We start from the raw sequence: 19,149 nt of genomic DNA, 5'->3' as shown, positions 1-19,149 counted from the left end.
AATCTTTGTTGCACCATGTTGCACCTCTTGTTCCCTCCTCAGATTTGCTTGCCTGTTTACACCTGCTCCAAAGTTTGGATGACAAAGGGCGGTAGGGTATATCCGCCCCTCCAGTTTCTCATTCCTCTCCAATCATGTAAAAGCAGTTTGGTGCCCCCAGCTGTTCATTGTGATGGGTTGGAGGGGGAGGGGGTGAGACATGCAGGGAGAAAAAATTACAGCAATAATCTTCCAAACCACGAAGTCAGGCATGCCCCGCCTTCAGCTAACGGCCTTGGCTGCAGAGCTGCAGTGGGAGGGGAGGAGGGACCAGAGGGTGATTGAGTAAAGTTCCTTCTTCCACTTCCTCCCTCCCTGCAACCTGCCGCTCACTTCAGCTCAAGATTTGATACTCAGATTTGCCCGTGTGTCCCTGCTGTTTGCTTTGGCCTGACTTTCCTTTGCCCCAGGCGCTGTCCTCAGCCACAGGTCCAGAGACATGCAAGCCATCAAATGTGTTGTGGTAGGAGATGGGTATGTATCCCATTCTTTTTCTGTGGATGTGGGTAGGGAAGGGCGGTGACAAGGGGCAAGAAAGAAGGTCGCTGCTTGGTGAAACTTCCACAGCTTTGCTTCTGACCTCTTGCAAACCATGTTCCCTTTCTCGCTCTCCCTTCCTGTATCAGGGCAAGGAACCTGCCTCTGAGAGGGCTGGGGGAGAGTGGAGTAGAGGGCATTTTGAAGGGCATCTGTAAAAGGGGCATAGAAAGTAGAACAGTCATTTAGAGGCCTGACAGATCTGGCCAACATGCAGGAGGTAGTATTATTGCTGCCAGATTCAGCCTGTAGGCAGGAATCAACTTTAAAACCTGGGAGGTGCATGCACTCTCTTGCAGTTGCATGGCTCCTTGAAAGCCATCTGCTCACTGGGGCTGACTAAGGCAGGACACGGCACTATGGTCCTGATGAGGTATCCTCCAGTATCTCTGTGTTCAGCTCTCCTCAAAACATTAACTCTGCGTTAGGGTGTGGGGGTGACTGTCTGGCAAGGGGTTTCTGTGGGAAGGAGGAGGAGCTGTTTCCACTGAGACAGTCACAGGTACATATCACTGGGCATGGGAGGTAACACAACCTTGCCTTTGCAGCATTGCGGTGTCACTGCCCATGTCCCATGAGCACTGGAAAGGGGGCAGTCTAGGCTGTCAACAAGTGAAGCAATACTGCCAAGGGGACTGGGCCTCTGCTTTCCCTGCCCTGTGGGATGAGTGGATGAGGGGAGCAGAGAAGAGTCCACAAGCTGGGTGGGATATTTGGCATGGAGCAGGTTAATTCATTTCCCAGCTAGGAGTTGGCAGCTCTGTTATCTGGGGCAGCTACCAGGTAGCAGATGAAGAGACATTTGCAGTGGCCCTGCTCCCCACAGTCACTTCCTCCTTCAAAACTGGCCTGGGGAGGAAGAAGTCTACAAATATAGCAATATATCTTAGACATATTCTCAGGGCCTGTGGCAAGTGGTTGGGGGAGGGGAGGAGGTGGGACAAGGAAGGAGAGTAAACCTCAAATAAACACTGTTACCTCTTAGAAAAGTCCCTTGCAGGTTGGAAACTAGAGTGAGATGATTAGATCCACAGGACTTTCTTCCACTGCCCTGCTAACCCCACAGTTTCCCCCTCACACATTGTACTGACTCTGTAACTGTCTGAGTTCCATAACTTGTTTTTGGTTCATCCCCCCTTTATCTCCCAGCCTCCCTCCCACCTTACCAGACCTTCCTTTGGCTCAACCTCATCAATCAGAAGACCTTCTGCCATTGATCCACTAAGCCCCCAATGTTCCGCTACAGCAATTCTGACCCCATACCACTCTCCATCACACATCACTTGCATTATAACACTCCCTGAGCTCAATCCCAAGAACCTGCAGGTGTCCCAGGCACTATTCCCACCTCATTCCTCAATAATTTTGCTATAACCCTCACCCCTTCACTGACCCTTTGTGCTCCTCTCAGTTCAACCACACTAATTCAGAACCATACCCCCTTTCCACGAATAACGTCCTCTCTCTGCCATAAATCTCCTGAGCACTCTCCGATAGAGCTTCAGGAAGCACACAGCCCCAACAGCTTTCCCTCAATACCTCTATGATGAGAGGGAAGCAGGAGAGCTGGGGAAAGAGAGTGGACTGAGAGGGGGATTCAGAGAAAGGGAGGTGACAGGAGGAAGAAACTAGTGTCAGAGCACACTGAAGAGTGCTACTTCCTCCTCAGCTGCTCAACAGTGCAGCAACTGAGGCAGGTGCCTTGTGACCAGGGCAAAGATGCCAGCTGAGCATGGCAGGGGCCTGCCAAAAGGCAGGACTGCAGCTCTGCCACAGCAGACTTTGCAGGTACCACTGGGATGTTCAGGGCAGGGCTCCATGGCAAGTCAAAGTGCCACCGGCAGTGGTAGTCCAGCTTCTCACTTTCCTCAGGAAAGGCCTCTCCCTCATTCTGCAGCTGTGGTCAAAGGCTGAGGAGGCAGGTTGCTCTTGCCACCTCCACTTTACACACAGGGAAACTGAAGCACAGACAGACTTTCCCAGGCCACATAGACGTGAGAAATGACAGCTGAGTATATTGCAAAAGGATTCTCCTTTCCACACCTGTCCTGGCTGCTTTACCTTCTCCCAGTTTCTCTCCCATTTCTTCTTTCTTCACTGTAGGTTTTCCTGTGCCCAGGACACAGCCATCTCCTCCCCTTGGCAGTCTGACTATTCCCTTCCCAGCTCCCTCACACCAGTGCTCTCATCCAGTCTGGGCTGCGCTGCTACCCTGACTCTTTGTGCTCCACCCTGCTGTAGCATGGAGTGGGGGAGGCCGAGGCAAGAGGAAGCATCAGCTACTGGCTCAGAAACACCAAAAGCAGCCTCAGTTGGCCACGAGGAGAGGCACCTTGCTGGCTGCTTACAGCTCTCTCTGTGGGTGACATTGCAGCTTGCAGCAGCTCGTGGATCATGCAGACAGCCCAGACTGGCAAGTGTCGTGGCAAGTCAGCAAGAGGTCATCTCAGTCCCCGGCCACAGTGCCTGCAGGGCTAGGCATGAGTGTCTGTGTTCAGAGGCCATAACCACCTGGGAAGCTTTGTTCTGACACTCTTGTACAAAATGAATACACATATCCTGTCTGTGAGTGTACATCACTGTGCACATATTGGAAAATGGACTCTCACCTCCACCTCAGAGTGGATGAATTTTAGCTGAGCGATCTCTGTACCAGACTGTCAAAACAAGCCTTTGTGCTGAAAGACAACAGTTCTGGGTGACATCCTGTCTTTTCTCCTGCTGGTTATCTAACCTGTGGTTATGCACACTTTGAATGTGTCTCCACTTCCACTGATCTCCTGATATCATTAACCTGAGGCATGGAAGGATTCCCCCAGCCCCATTTCAGACTAGCAAGACTGTTTACACTACAGTGACTCCTGCTTTTTTTTTTTTTTTTTTTTTTATCTTTCAGAGCTGTGGGGAAAACCTGTCTCCTTATCAGCTATACCACCAATGCCTTCCCAGGAGAATACATTCCCACTGTGTGAGTGATACATAAACAGGGCCTGGGGTGGGTGGGAGGCAAGCAAGGTATTAAGGGATGCAGAAACTCCTGTTCTGCACTCTGAAGGCAGGGTCAGTCTCCATGCCAGCAGAGGAAGGGCTGCCAAACTAGCAAAGGTGCCTCTATACTTCTGATCTGTCATTCACCTTTCACCAGCCTTATAAAGCCCTGGTATAAATGGGACATTTGGGAGACATTAAGGGTCTTGCTGCCTGCTAAGTTTGCATGCAGTAGATGGGGTCCTGCTAGGCAAAACAACTAGGAACCAGGCTACAAAGACAGTGCCAGGCCCAAGTGAAGCCTGGGTGATTGGCTTCAGGGGACAAGGGTCCCCACTTCCTTCCTTGCTCCAAGGTGCCTGCTGTCATCGGAGCAGGCACTGAAAACCCTGATGGTAAGAGTACGGCCACCAAAGCTGCCAACATATGAGTCCTGGAAGCAGGATTCAGCTAAAGGCTAGAGTAGAAGCTCTATGTAATCCAGCAGTTACATGTGTGAGGCTGGGACAGATCTGCAGCCTGCTGAAACGGGGAGCGAGTTTAGGGTTGCCTTAGACTGAGTCAGAAGGAGTTGTCTCTCCACAGTGTGTGGGGAGACATATCACACATATTCATACACCACTGGAGTACGGGGTATGAGTATGCAATGCAGAACCAGCCATTCCCCTAAGGTGGGAAAAGGAGCTAAGCACAGGGTGTCAGACTGTCAGCTCAGGTTCAGACCCTTTGGAAAGGAGAGGTACAAGAAAAGCTCAGAGTATCTCTTTTTTTCTAGACCATTTGCAACAAATTTGAAGCAGCAAGAACCCATCTCTTTTCACAAGTTGGTTTGTGCCAGGCTACCATCCCTTCCTGGCATGTGGCCATGCCTTTTGTGTGCTGCACACCATTTCTCTTCATGACTGAGAGTTGTGTCTGGAGGAAAGGGAGGCCCTTTTGTTCTCCTGGGCAGCATGGCTTCCCTGACAAAGAGGCCTGAGTACATTCACAGGGTCTTTGCATCGGTTCCCTCCTATCACTGGTTTCCCTTGTCTTAGCCTGAAAGCTTGTGAAAAAATATACCAAATGGGACAGGAAAGAAAAGTTTCTAGAAACCCTGGGGAGGAACAACACCTCAGTTGATTTAATAGCTGTTTTTTCAATATGTCTGTGCTCTAAAGCATGCAATTCTGACTGCCATTCTCAAATATCTCATGCTGTATTTTCAAAGAGTAAGGGGGAAGCAGGGAAATCTTGGCATACTGGCCTCAATTCCAGCAGGAGGGTTGAGGAGTGCAGGGCTCTGGGGGTGCTACAGAGACACAGTGTGTAACTTTTTAAGAAGAAAGTTGGATTCTAGAGCACAAGAGAAAGGACAGAGGCTTGATTAGAGCTGGAACAGTCGTGGGAAGAGTATTGGTGAGAGAAGTGGAAAAAAGAAAGAGTTTAAGGATCTGCATGCAAGATAGAGAAGGTGGAGCTGCAGCCAGGCACCTGTCCAGAATAGCTGGGTGATGGGAAGGAGGTGATGCTGAGTGAAAAGTCCCTAAGGTAAAGGTTCACAGGAAACCAGCATCAGCCAGGTGAGCTGAGAAGGCAAATCACTACCCTTTGCTCTGAGGTGCACCTAATGGGATTGCTCAGCTCACCCTACAGTGCCAAATGCACTCCTTTTTTCCCCTGTCTGAGCCATGGCCTGTGTCTCTTCATTTCAGGTTCGATAACTATTCCGCCAACGTGATGGTTGACAGCAAGCCTGTAAATCTGGGGCTATGGGATACTGCTGGACAAGAGGATTATGACCGGTTGAGGCCCCTCTCTTACCCGCAGACGGTGGGTCATACTCTCTGCCCCTCCTACCTTGTGCTTCCCTCAGATATGCCTCCTTTCCCTGCTGCAAAACCAACATTTACCATACAGTGGTGACAGGACGGTTCCCTTCGCTCTCTGCCCTTTTCTGAGGATAGTTCTGGTGATATACAAGTACCTGAAAACTCCATAGGTAAAAGGGGTCTAAGAGGATTTTGGAGCCTTTATCTAAACTTCATTACTGGTATCACCTAGCAAGAAAATTGAGATCCTCAAGGGTATTTATGTGCCCAAGTGACACTGATTTCAATGGGGGACAGATACCTCATGGAGTCTGCATAAAAAAAAAATCTGTTCTTATAAAGTTAAGGTGACCTAGGGGACATAGGAGCTGACACAGGAGCTTTTCATGTTTCTTTGAACCCTGTTTGGGAGCCTGAACTGTTTGGCTTTTGCCTTGTAAAAGAGATGTAACATGTAGATACGTGTATTTGATCTGCTGATGTCTCAGTTAAGTCCAAGCCTCTAACAGAGCAAGTGAATGTTCCTCCTCAGACGGAGTTCACCAGTTGTTCACCATGTTGACAGAGTGGTTTCAGGGCTTCAAGGTCACCTTTTCTTGAGGATGTTGTTCCAAGCAGTCTCTTGGCAAGCTCAAAAAGACCCTGCTGTCTCAGGCTTTTGTCTGAAGGCTGTCATTGCAAACAAAAGGGTTAGGAATTAAGGGCAGTATTTTTTTCAGCTAGTTTCAGTCACATAGAAGTTGGTCACCTGGTGTAAGTTACTTGCCAGGGTCTTTCTGCAGTCAGGGCAGACAAGCATATTTCTCAATCACCTGCTTATATTCACCCTCGGACAAGTGCCAAGGATAGCTGGGGGGGACTGTGCTCTCAAGTATTCATCTCTGGTGATTGTAGAAGTATGGAAATGGGTAAGTTGGGCCTGACACTCTTGTTTTAGATAGCGAAAGTTGGATGAAATAAATATTATCTTGAAGAGCTGGTTTTGTTTTGTTTTGTTTTGTTTTTAATGGAAGTGCACAGGAGAAGTACTTATGTGGAGACCTTAGACTCTGCCTCATTTCTGTCTTGCATGTGTACTTTTGGGGTCGAATCTAGCCTTGTATCAAGAGCAGGCAAAAATATTCTGGCCTGATAGCTCTTTGGTGATCTGTGAGAAGCGAACAGGACGCTGTCAGAATATTTCCCATGAGGATGAGTGTGCCTACCGCAAAAACCCCATCCTCATAGTTAACAGTTTGGCTCTTCTGATAGTGGTGGCTATGGTTACCATGAGTCAGGGGAACAAATATCCTTCTTTCTTCTAGAGGCAATTAGCAGCAGTCAGGACTGTGTTGATTGTGAGGGACAGCTTTCTCCAGCATGGTCCTCCCTGCTGCTGAGGGAGGATGCTGCCCATCCTGCTCTGGTCTCCCCTCCCTACCTTCTGTCATGCAATCCCATGGTCTCTCCCTAACTCCAAACTGTGATTGTGTGCCTACAGGATGTGTTCCTGATCTGCTTCTCCCTTGTCAGCCCAGCATCTTATGAAAACGTCCGTGCTAAGGTGAGACAAGGCATCCTGGTCAATGAGGGGTTGTGGAGGATGAGTGGGAGATTGATGCTAGTCTTGCAAAGAGAGCAACTGCAGGTGGAGACTGCTAAAGGGCTGTCTAGACCCAGAGAGGTAGTATCTTTTTTGTGTCAGTCAGAAGGAACTAAAATATCAGCCTCCTGCAGACTTCTTTTCCAGTTCATCTCAAAGGAGATGGCCAACCCTATTAAAGAGCTAGTGTTCATCTTGCTGGGATACTTCAAGGTGAACCACAGACTTGTATTTCAAGGGCATCTTTCAGACAAGCCAGTCACAGCACAGCTCTTACTTTCAGGACAAATCTATAGGATATGAGAAGCAGGTACACAGCCTTTAGCTGGGAAGTGAGGGAAGAATGAAGAGATGGATGGAGAGGAAAACAACATAGTGTTTCCTTTTTACAGCTTTCAGGTTCCTCCTTGGGTTTGGGGGAGCCATGAAGGATGGAGTGCAGCTTATGCTCTTGCTTAACAGACAGTACTCAGCTGTGGCTTTCCCTTCCCCCCTCACCACTCCACTACTCTGGTATTTCAGCTCCTGAGGAATTAAATTCATGCTTTGAGCTCCAAGTCAAGGATTTTGCCTCTGTGGACCCTGTAACAGGGGCTGGTCTCAGCCAGGCTACAGTACCCAACACTGGATGAACGGGCAGTGTGGAAGGAAATGGTGTTAGCCATCTTACTGTCATTTTTTTCAGGGATGCTTTTTTGTTTACCTAATGCATGGCCATTTGACTTCCTCTTACATCTTTGCCTTTTTGCTCTCTCGCTAGTGGTTCCCCGAGGTGCGGCATCACTGTCCCAGCACTCCCATCATTCTGGTGGGCACAAAGCTGGATCTTCGTGATGACAAGGACACCATTGAGAAGCTGAAGGAAAAGAAGCTATCCCCCATTACATATCCTCAGGGCCTTGCCTTGGCCAAGGAAATCGGTATGTGTTTGGGGGTAACATCTTGGACCTACTGAAAAGAGAGAGGCAGAAGATAGTGGCTTTCCCTCAGTCTAATAAGGCCTCCTTGCAGGCATCTCACAGTGGTCAAAGACCACGGACAGCATCTCTGAGGGAGATTGGTAGACACATTAAGGGTTGTGGAACAAAATGCGCTTCACAAAGGTCAGGAAGGAGATCCAGTCCTTGAGGGAACCTCAGTACCTCAGGCCCCTGCCTTCTGCACAGCCAGTGTCTCTTTCCTTCCCATCCTCCCCCCCACACACACATACACACTCGCACACTCCTCTCCCCTTTTTCTCCTCTGCCTCTATCTGGGCCAATATTTTGCTATGAAAGCCACAGCTGCTCTGTGGGCAGAGGCCTCTCCTCCACATCCGGAAACAGGCGCAAGAATGAGTTTTCTAACATCTCTCAGGAAGAGTTGCAACTGCGGCTTCCTCTTCCTGCCTCCGGTAGCTGGGTTTATACATGCAGCCCCAAGTACGTGTCTCACCCCAGCATTCATCTCTGGGCATCACCTCCCTCACATGCTTGGGGACAGGCACAAATGCCTGTGCCAGGTAACCTCTCTTCTGAGATACAGCACACAGAGACAGCAGAGAGGGTGAAACACGCAGCCTAAGAGAGAGAAGGTTTCAACTGGGAGTTTAGAGGGGAAGGTGGCCAGCCAGCATAACATAGACAGCCTCACAGGATGGCTCTGCTTTGACTACAAGGGTGGAGAAAAAACAGTTCCTGGTCTTGTACAGCTAGCAAGCTTTTACCCTGAGGTCAAGACTGCCTGAGTGAGTGAAGTGTGTTGTGGACATGCTTACTGGATTTTGGCACCTGAATTGTGTTTATTCGATTCATGTAAGAGCTAGGTGCCTTGCTCTCCAGCTCAGGGCCTCTGAGAATACAGGGGTCTCGAGAGTCCCAAAAGGGAGGTGACACATGATTCAAGATGCCACCAGAGGTCCTTGAGGCCAGGTGGTCTGAATAACACTCAAAGCTTGAGAATAAGACCTTTCAAGATGAGACTCAGTTGGTGTATGTGCCTCAGGACTCTGTCTGTAAAATGGGCACTGGGAGGGGAATGTGTTGGGACTGTGAGGTGATGGGAGCCAGAAAAGTACCAGTGATACAGACACATGCATCTCTTTCTGCTTGATATTGATTTGTTGTATTCCTCTTGTATGATTCTCTTCTGAGTGAGGACCTTCACAACAAACTCCTGGATACCCACCCTGCCCACCCCCAATTCCCTTCCTCCTCATTACAGCACCTGCCTTCCTCCTAACAGACTCTGTGAAATACCTTGAGTGCTCGGCATTGACACAGCGTGGCCTAAAGACAGTGTTTGATGAGGCCATCCGAGCAGTGCTCTGTCCGCAGCCCACCCGGCCAAAGAAACGAATATGCAGTCTCCTCTAGGAGGGTAAGTGAGAAAGGGATCCCTGGGCAGGATACTGCCAGTCCTTTCCTGCTCCTGAACCCAGACAGTCAGGACCGCTGCATTCCTATGGCCTGCTGTGCCTGGTGGGATGGGTCATCCTGAGAAAGAGAGAGAGAGAGACAGCAGCCCTGAGCAGGGAGAGGACCAGACGTGGTATGATGGAGCACACAGCCCACTATCCGCTTGCCCCTCCTTACTGCCTGCCCATGTGAAGGTTTGCCCCCATCTCCTGGCATGGGGAGGCACAAGATTTTCCGCTTCTGCCCTCATGGAGAAGGGCTGTCTGTCACCTTCTGCCCCAGAGGGAACAGCATCCAAGCTGCCCTGGGGATGACCTGCTGTGAGATCTGTGAAGCCGCAGCCTTTGCCCATAGAAAAAAAAGAAAAAAAAACACTCTTCCTTATTTATGGGAACCATAAATGACAGACCAGACAGCCCTTCCTCTTATCAGCCCCTGCTCACCTCAAGGGGTCTCTTGTATCTGTTCATCAGCAGGCAACTGCTGGCCCCCCTACTCCCCAGCCTCCTTTACTTCTCATATTATCCCCTCCTGTTCTTCCTCTTCAACTCAAGGCAGCAGAGGAAGGAGAGGGACTTCAGGACAAGAGGCAAAGCTGGTCAGAGCCTGAGGAGAGAGAAGAGAGGGAGCTTTCTAACCAGGATCCAGGCCCTTTCATCCTTCCCCCACCACCAGGACAGGGGGAGGGAGAACAAGAAAATGGCTGAGCTGGTTTCATGAGGCCTGTCATTGTTTTGACTACAGATCCCGGCCCTGTCCCGATGCCAGGCTCTGCCCGACACACAGGAGAGAGATGGCTCCAGCATCCCGGAGCTCAGTACCTTGTGGCGGTCACTGCGCTTTTTACTTCTGCTGGCTTGAAAGACTGTTGTGGGTCTGTAGCAGCGGTTTGTCCATTTGCACAACCTCCCCACATTCACCCCACCCTGGCCACCCCTCCCCTCCCTCACAGATGCCCTAGATGATTACAATATAGCGACCAAGACCCAATAAACAGACTGTACATTCCTGCTATGTCTGTGTTGCTGCACCTCGGGGACACAGCCATGACTCACATAGCAACAGGACAGCTGGAGAGTTCAAGGCACCTCCTAGTTGTACCCTCCTGGTAGTGACATCCCAGTCAGCACCATGCTGAGCTTGGTACTGGGGAGCCCCAGCCAGTATGGGGTGAAGAGATGTGTCCTCTTTTATGCACAGAGTTGCTGAGTTCTCTGCTGAGCTCCTAGCATTCCTCAGCAAGGAGCAAATAGCATGCCAGGCAAAGGCAGCAGGGTGATCATGCCTCAGCTTCTGCTTTTCCATTTCTCAACTTCTGTGTGTTCAGAGGAAAGTTTTCTCCCCTCAGGCCTGGCCTGACAGAGCTTAGCAAGCCTTTCCCTCCTCTGCAGGCTTTGGGAGCAGACACCCAGACCTAGGCTCTGCTTTGTGGGGACTGCCCCTGCAGGTTGCTGGGGAAACCCTTTCACCAAAATAGTTCTTCATTAACTCTCCTAAGCTCACGTCATAGACAGTCATATCAGTATTGGCACTCACGCACACTGCCAGGCACAGGCAGAGTGAGAAAAGGAAGGGGGAGGGCAGAAAAAAAAAGAGAGAGGAATGAGTCACCAGTCCAGATAAATTGCCTCCAAGTCACTAAAATTAAGCTGAAGAGAGTGGTCCCAGAGGTACTATGGATCTGGCAGCTATGAGCACCTGCTTTACTGATGCATTGCAGGGCTTTGAGAGCAAGAAGTGTTAAAGGGTGGCTGCTACTGCCACTGTTTGCAGGTGGGAGGAGGATTCAGGGTGAAATGATTGGCACTGCAAAATCCTGCAGTCCTAGGAGGGCACTGAGAAACTGTGGAGTTGAGCCAGCTTACCATTCCTGAATGCAGCACTGCTTCTGAGTTTCAAAGGCTGCTTCCTGCACTGAGGAGTTGCACAGGTAGCTTCAGCAACAACCTACTTCAGTGAAACCCCTGAATGACCTTGCTGCCAGGGAAATTTCTGCAAGTTCAGTTCATGGTTGTATGTGAGTAAGGCAGTTCAATTCAGTGACATAAAAAATTATGCCCTGGTATCTCCAGAACAACTCTGGAGGACATCCTGTGGCAGCGAGTTCCACAAGTGCCTGTATTGCGCATGGGCTGCTAGACAAAGTGCCCAAGCCCTGTCCAGAGATAACATAAATTGTGTCAGCACAACTCCAGTGGAGCAGCAACAGACCTTCAGGAACATATGCATATCTATGGAAGGGCAAGGGACACAAAGCCCTTGAGACTGGGATCTAGCCACTCTTATATATCCTAAACATAATTCAAACAATTGAATTCCTAAAGGGTTCTTGTTCCCTCTCCAGTTCCCAAGCTCTGGTTTTGATCTTCTCAGTGTTTTTTTTCTGCCCTGTCACCTATCCCACAGAGCAATGCAGAGAGAGGAGAGGTTTGCTATATGCGTGAAACACAATTTATATATCTACCTACTTGCAATAGGGCGCATGCTGAGCTCTCCTTCCAACACAATTCAAGTAGCTTGCAGAACCCTTGCTGAAGCTGTTTGAAGCAAAGAATGGGGCAAAACTCTTGAGTGATTATTGAGCAAGCAAGTTGGGGACCTAGAAGCTGTGATCATGTAACTCTGTGCTTGAGCTAACAAGTTCTCAAAGGGCTAGTTAGCCTGGCTAGAGCTCTGCTGTTGCATGACTCTTTTTCTAATAGGAAGCAAATCATGGGCTCTCTGCATGGTGCCATGGATACTTGCCCCTGCCATGACACAGATAGCCACTGGGTGCTGCCCGCATCATTCTTTCCCCAGTGAAGCCTCCTCCAGCTCGTCTCCAGACATCATCTTGGCCAAAACCTAGGCTAAAGCTATCCTGACAGTTTTGTAACCCTGTAGTGACTTCAGCTGTTCTTTTGAGCAGCGCTGGCTGGACATAAAATTGCTCAAGCAGGTTTGGAAGCACAGTTGTAGTTCCGGCTATGTTCTGCTCGCAGACATAATCCCTGGTTCTGTCAAGACTGAAATTTGCCCTAGGAGTTCAAAAGCAGTGGCAAATGGCAAGAGCTGGGTGACTGTGCAGCACAAGGAGTTACTGCTGTTGACTGCAGGGAAGGGGGTGGAGAGGAAAGGGAAGCACTTTGTGCAGCAAATAAGATGGGGAAATCCTAATCTCCTTCCTGGGAAAGTGATCATACAAAGGAGCTTGATTTCTCTCCCTGCCCCATTTCCTCTGGGTCCATACCTTGGAGCAGAGATGAGATCTGGTGGGAGAGTTTGAGATTGTTTCTTTTTCTCAGTGAAAGTGAAAAACACGTGATTCTGCAGGGAGCCAGGGAAAGGAGAGAACTGAGACAGGCAGCCCCCTATGTTCCCATCTGCTTTCAGTCCAGTCCATCTGAAAGTGCTTGTGGGGCAAAGCAGAAGGGAGAAGGATTTGTGTGCTCATTGCCCCCCCCCTTATGGGTATCTTGCCAGCCAGAAGGCTTTGCTGTGTCCCTGTAGCCCTGAGGGGCACTAGTCCAGTCTGCAAGATCCTCGGGGCTGGGAGTCCCTCCCATGTGGCTGTGAAGTGCTTGTGGGCATTAGTAGAGTGCTTTGCATTTCCACATCCCCCCCACCTAGGAGAACTGAGATGATCCACCCCCTCCTGCCACAACACTCTCCCAACACACAGCTGCTCTCTGCATCTCTCTCTTCCTCTCTGCCTCACCTCCACTCTCCCTGGTTCCTTCCTCTTAGTGCACTCCCTATTTCTCCATCTGTCACTCCCATTGTCTCCCACCCCCACCTCGACTCTCCCCCTCTCCCTCCTTGCTTCTCTCCTGTCTCTCTCTCTCTCTGCATCCCAGCTGCTCCCCTCCTTCTCCCTGTTCTCCTGCCCTATCATTCATCCGCTCATTCTCATTCTCCTGCTGGTGTTTCTGTGCATGGCATCGACTGGCTGTCAGGATCCTTCCTGGAGTAGCTGACGCTCCACTCCATCTACCTAACCCTGGCAGACAAGCCCCCCCCCCCCCCCCCCTCCGGCAGATGGCAAGGGGAGCGTGGAGAGTTTGAGGTCTGTCAAGCTACCAGCGTGAAGGGCCTCACATCCCTGGAAGGACGCAAGCACGGCTGGCTGGCCATCAGCGGGCACATGAGTGGGGCACAGGGCTGAGGAGGAGACATCCCACATCAGTAAAAAAGGGAGCAATGGTCAGGTCCAGGAAGAAAGACTTGCATCTCTGATAGTACATTTTGGGACTGGCTCCCTCCTGGGATTGCTTTGCTCAAATGCTTTTAACAAAGGGGAAGGGGAAAAACATGACACGGATTCTCCTGGTGAAGCAGAGGAAAATGTACATCCCAATGACACGTAAGTACCAGGCGGCTCTGCCTGCCCTTCCCAGATGGCTCCCGCGGGCATGAGTCCATGCAGAAGTTGACTCTGCAGTCCCAGAGAAGAAAGACTGCCGACTCCCCCTCCCCACTCTGCCAGCACATCCTGGCCCCTACCACAGAGCTCAGCCCTGCAATAGGGCAGGGGGAGAGCTGAGCTATAATGGGACCGTGGGAAACAAGTTGAAAGGAAGGGGAGGGTGGCAAGAGTGTTGCAAGTTACTGAACTCAGTGGTCCCTCCCAGCTTCTATTCCTGTTTTATGATCAGATATAGGTTCAGCTTTTAGCACCCCCCTCCTCCTCTCATTCTATGCAGAAATATAGAAATAAGATTTTATTTTCCTAAAGAACAATGGCAGTGCCTATTCACTGTCCCCTCCTACCTCTCTGACCCCCTGCTCTCCAGTTGTATGGACCAGCTATGTTCTGGCAGCACCTGTCTGGGGATCCCAAGCCTCTTGCACCAGGTGCTCTCCACATCAGTAAGGGCTGACCCCAAACAGGTGCTGACACACTTTCTGTTTGAGGTCAGTTTCCCATCAATTCCTGTCAGATGTGGGCACTGCCAAAGCACCCAGCAGGATGGATCTGATCTAGATCAAGCTTTGATGTCAAATGGTTGTTGTGTCCAACTAGCCAGTGTGTGTGATATGGAGTTTAAGCTGGTAGATGGTACCTGATAAAGTTAGAAAGGCACAGACTGACTATGCCTTCTTAAGGACAAAGTTTCTCCATCACAGTTGTCTGTAATGAATCGGTGCTTTATGTTGCATGCCTTAGCATTTCTGATAGGGTTTTATGAGCCATGAAGCTGTATGTATTGCTAAACCACAGCCTGAGCAATCAGCTTCGAGGTCTGGACCCCAGACACTTCCCCATATACTCTATAGCCCCATCAGAAGTGTCCCCAGCCATATTTGACATCTGTAGGGCTCTGTATCCAAATGTCTTTTTGGAAATTCCTGTGCATGCAGAAGAAACACCCACAGAGATCCCTCATTATGTCCCCACATTTTAGAGGACCATCTTCTTGTGAACACACTGTTCTGTTCTCTGACACCCTTCCCAGGGCTCTTTGTCCCCAGGGCCAGCACTGCCCCTCCTCTTTCCTCCAACAATGGCTAACAAGCACATGCGTCATTAGAACAGCAGCAGAAAAAAATCTCAGAGGGAAGATCCTAAAAGTTAGAAATTGAGATGATCAAATCATTTTCTACCCTGCCCACCTGTTGCAGCCACTGACAATGTGTGGGACAACCCAGTACTGCAGGACCCCAAGAAATGGGCTTGCATTGAGACACTGTGTCACAGCCCAAGGCACGTGCAAATAAGGAAAGCTTAAATAATTCCAGTCCTTCAAAGATCATTTAAATATAGCAGGAAAGTACTAAGTATTTCATGCATTGGCCTATAAGAATCAGGGAAGAATGGGGTTCAGACATGGTTGCCCAGATGTCCCATCAGCCTATCAGATTAGGTTCTATCAACATATGATTTGGTACATTTGTGAAGACTGTCGGTTTTACTTACCTGATATCCTAGGTATCCATCCAAAACTCAGGTCTTCCCTGAGGTTTCCAGAAGTTGGAATGGCATCAACATAAAAGAATAAAAGCTGTAATATCAAGACATGTGTAAACAAAGTTGGGATGCTGTGGAGAATCCTATATGGGAGAAAAGTTTCTGGAATGTTTCTGGCCTCCTGAAAGTAGTTAATACTGGGAACCCTTTCCTCTGAGATCCCTAACTCTTATTTCAAGGCCAAAGGAGCTTCAGAGCTCTAAAAAATCTACTGGAGTGGGTACAGATGACCCTCAGGGTCCCTGTCCTCTTCCATCCAGGTCATCCCCGTTTCCATGAAGCTAATTCATCAAGAGGGTCACCCTTCCAGTTCACTCCTCCAGCAAGCTTTGCCAGAGTTCTGGTAATCCTGACAGCATCACACACATCTCCCTGCATAAGGTATGCCAGGATGTCTCCAGGCTTTACTATGTGCAGGGTTGTATTAGTCACGTGTATAGTGCCATGACAAAAGACAAAAGGCACATTCTTCCCCTATCTGTCCCCTCGCTCCCTGCAACTTCTCACCTAGTGTCAGCTGAGAGCTGGTGGAGAGCGGAGAGCTTGTTTGTTCAAGGCTCTGAGTGATATGTGTGCTGTTTCCATGCCAAAGCTTGATGTGACGGGCAGTCTGGCATCTCAGATTAGGAGGGCTGGGACAGTGCTTTGATGTTGTGAACAGCTGAGGCAGGCAGAGCCTCTTCCATTAGCAGTGTGTTGAAGGGTACAGAAGGAGAGAGAGGGAATGCAAGAGAGAAAGACAGAGCGAGAGAGAGAGGTCTGGACTAGTCCCTCTTGGGTTATCAAAAACAATCATCTGGCTCTTCCTTTACTCCCAAAATGGCATAACACAAACCATCTCCTCTCCAGCTCAGGTGCAGAGCCCAGCTTCTGGCTTGAAATGAGAGAAGAGGCATTTTCATTCTTGCTGGTGGGACTAGCAATCCCACAGTAACCTGGTCAGTTCAAAGGAAGCTTCAGCAAGCAAGAGGATACTTAGTGAATTGGGGAGCCAAAGCTGGGCTGGCACTTTGTCACTGTATGCTCTCCTCCCTTTTGTTTGTAAGGCAGTCGCCCCTGATAAATGAGAACTAGGTGCCTTGGGACTATTTCCCCAGTGTTAGAGCCATAAGCAGAAAATAAGAAATTTACCCTTCCTATGACTAGTCTGTGGCTCTTTCCCCAGGGGATCTTTCCTTAGGAGAGAGGATCTGTTGGCTGTGCATTGAGCCATGTCCCTGTTTGTCCCTCCATGCCCATTGTGCCTCCCAGGACTGGATGGCAAAATGTTCCAGTGCCTGCCAGCACCCACAAACCCAGCTTGACTTCCCATGCCTGTCCATACCTCCAACCATTAATGCTGTAATTTTATTTGTGGCTTGTTCAGCTGTCATATCCCCAGTATAAATAGCTCTCTTCTCCTCCTCTCACCTCCAGACTGCTAACTGATCCTGCAGGGAGACTGCCCCCTCCCTCTTCTCTGTCTCTGCTATGGACGCTTCTGCTTTCAGCCTCCCCACCCCGGCAGTGTCAGAAGAGAGGAATGCCTCTGACAGCTGGGCAGGCTTCATCAGTGCCAACGGCTCCACCATCACCAGCCCCGGTGTCATTGTCAGTGGTGTCCTCATCCCTCTGGTTTACCTCATTGTCTGCGTGGTGGGGCTGGCTGGGAATTCTCTGGTCATTTATGTGGTCCTGCGGCACTCCGTGAGTGAGTCGGTGACCAACATCTACATCTTGAACCTGGCCCTCGCTGACGAGCTCTTCATGCTGGGCCTGCCCTTCCTGGCTGCACAAAACGCCCTGTCTTACTGGCCCTTTGGGTCCTTCATGTGTCGCCTAGTAATGGCCGTGGATGCCATCAACCAGTTCACCAGCATCTTCTGTCTGACAGTGATGAGTGTTGACCGCTACCTCGCCGTGGTCCACCCAGGGAAGTCCTCCAAATGGCGGACAGCACGGGTTGCCAAGGCTGTGAGTGCAACTGTATGGGTGCTGTCATCTGTGGTGGTGCTGCCTGTGGTGGTCTTCTCAGACGTCCCCTTAGGTATGAGCACATGCCACATCCAGTGGCCAGAGCCTGCCTCGGTGTGGAGAGCTGGCTTCATTGTCTACACTGCCACCCTGGGCTTCTTTGGGCCACTGTTGGTGATTTGTCTCTGTTACCTGCTCATTGTTGTGAAGGTCCGTTCCTCTGGCAGGCGGGTGAGGGCTCTGTCCTCCAAGCACAATCTCTCAGAGCGCAGGGTGACCCGCATGGTGGTGGCTGTTGTAGCTGTCTTCGTCCTCTGCTGGCTCCCCTTCTACGTCCTCAACATCATCAATGTTGTCTGCCCATTGCCAGAGGAGCCGTCCCTCTTTGGTGTTTACTTTCTTGTGGTGGTGCTGCCATATGCCAACAGCTGCGCTAACCCCATCATCTATGGCTTTCTCTCCTACCGCTTCAAGCAGGGCTTCCGAAGGGCCATCCTCAGGCCATCCCGCCGAGTACAGAGCCAAGAGGTGCCAGCATGCCCCCCAGAGAAGACTGATGATGAAGAGGAAGTGGGAGAGATCAGCAAGATCACCCAGAATGAAAATGACAGGCAGGAACGCCCCCTCAGCAGTGGGGCAGGAGAAAGTAAGGAGCAAAAACCACTCCCTGAGGAGCCTTTGGGCTGCGAGAAGAGCAACAGGTTGCATGTCAGTTATTTATGATAAAAGGAAAGAGAGGTTGGGACATGGGATCCCCTTTAACCTCGGTGTTACTCCAGCTTGAAACAGATGGGAGAGGTTGCCACAAGGGAGGTACTAAAGGCCAAGACTGCTTAAAGATGAAGAGGACTCCAGGAGCCTGTGGAAAAGGCAAAACATTGTATCTGACTTTGGAAGGGACCCCTGGGTCTGTGTGGTACCCAGAGAAGTGATGGACATCATTGACAATATAGAGAGAGGAAGGGCAGCAGCATGATCCATCGTCATATTGCCCAACTGTGAAGGGCATCAGCTACCATCTGACCGTGGCACCTCAAGAAAGTCCTCAAAATGGCACATGGAACATGTAGCCACAGCTACTGAAGATCTAGAATGGACATCCCAGTGTCAGATTTCCCTGAAGGAAGAGCAGGAATGAAAAATCTCTGCAGCTAAGACATACCAACCAGATGCATGAATGGCTGACCCTTCTCTAGCTCTGCCTTGGGGACAGCTTCCCCACCTGCACTAGTCCTGGCTGGAGACCACTCTGACTGCCCAAAGCCTCCTTTTTGTTTCTAGGGTTCTCATGACCTCTGGGCAGACTGATGAAACTTATCTGGGGGAGCAAATGGAACATTTCTTTCCTGAACTCTGTATTCCTCAGAGCTTTCTTGGTGCCTCTGCACCATGCTAGAAGGTGTAACAAGGATGGAAAAGAAGCCAGTGAGGCATGGGTTGGGGGCAGGATTTCTTACAAGAAATGCCCTTTCCCCCTTCCTTTCCCTAAGTTTTACTGTAAATAAACAAAAAGCCTTTGGACTTAAAGACCAACTGAGCAGGACCACTCTGTGTTTAGGGGAGGGGGAATGCTATAGATTTGGGTCTCCTGAGAATATACACTAGTATCTGAATGACTGTGAGACAGATTGATCTCTGCATGGAGGGGTGTTTGGCTGTTGCAGGAGATCAAGGCATCAGTATCAGTACTTGGCAGGGTGTTTGTCTCCCATGTGTGAGGGCTATGGGCAAGGGAGTTGTGATACTATGAACTGATTTGTCTTGTGGGAAATGGTTGAGTATTTGGCTCAGGATGGAGAAGAAATGATATGTCTGCATGTATATAAAGGAGACTGTATGGGAAAGTTTGATCCCCGGACTGTATGTGTGGGTCTGTCCACATGAGTGCACAGGATT

General features: G+C 49.9%; 2 protein-coding genes across 2 annotated transcripts; both read left to right on the top strand.

The window, feature by feature from the left end:
- Positions 1 to 311: 311 nt before the first annotated feature.
- On the top strand, positions 312 to 10,361 carry RAC2 (Rac family small GTPase 2). Its single transcript, XM_013947208.2, has 7 exons — positions 312 to 513; positions 3,473 to 3,544; positions 5,259 to 5,376; positions 6,856 to 6,918; positions 7,718 to 7,877; positions 9,181 to 9,315; positions 10,098 to 10,361. Exons 1-6 carry the CDS (start codon positions 479 to 481, stop codon positions 9,309 to 9,311), a joined length of 579 nt encoding a protein of 192 aa, XP_013802662.1. The 5' UTR covers positions 312 to 478; the 3' UTR covers positions 9,312 to 9,315; positions 10,098 to 10,361.
- A 3,318-nt stretch (positions 10,362 to 13,679) lies between these two features.
- SSTR3 (somatostatin receptor 3) lies at positions 13,680 to 18,703 on the top strand. The gene is made up of 2 exons (XM_013947320.2): positions 13,680 to 13,695; positions 16,717 to 18,703. Exon 2 carries the CDS (start codon positions 16,771 to 16,773, stop codon positions 17,974 to 17,976), a length of 1,206 nt encoding a protein of 401 aa, XP_013802774.1. The 5' UTR covers positions 13,680 to 13,695; positions 16,717 to 16,770; the 3' UTR covers positions 17,977 to 18,703.
- Positions 18,704 to 19,149: the final 446 nt, after the last annotated feature.

This window comes from Apteryx mantelli, chromosome 1 (assembly GCF_036417845.1).
Source record: "Apteryx mantelli isolate bAptMan1 chromosome 1, bAptMan1.hap1, whole genome shotgun sequence".
Lineage (NCBI taxonomy): Eukaryota > Metazoa > Chordata > Aves > Apterygiformes > Apterygidae > Apteryx > Apteryx mantelli.
The sequence above is the reverse complement of the archived record's forward strand: the minus strand, read 5'-3'. Positions and strand labels throughout refer to the sequence as shown.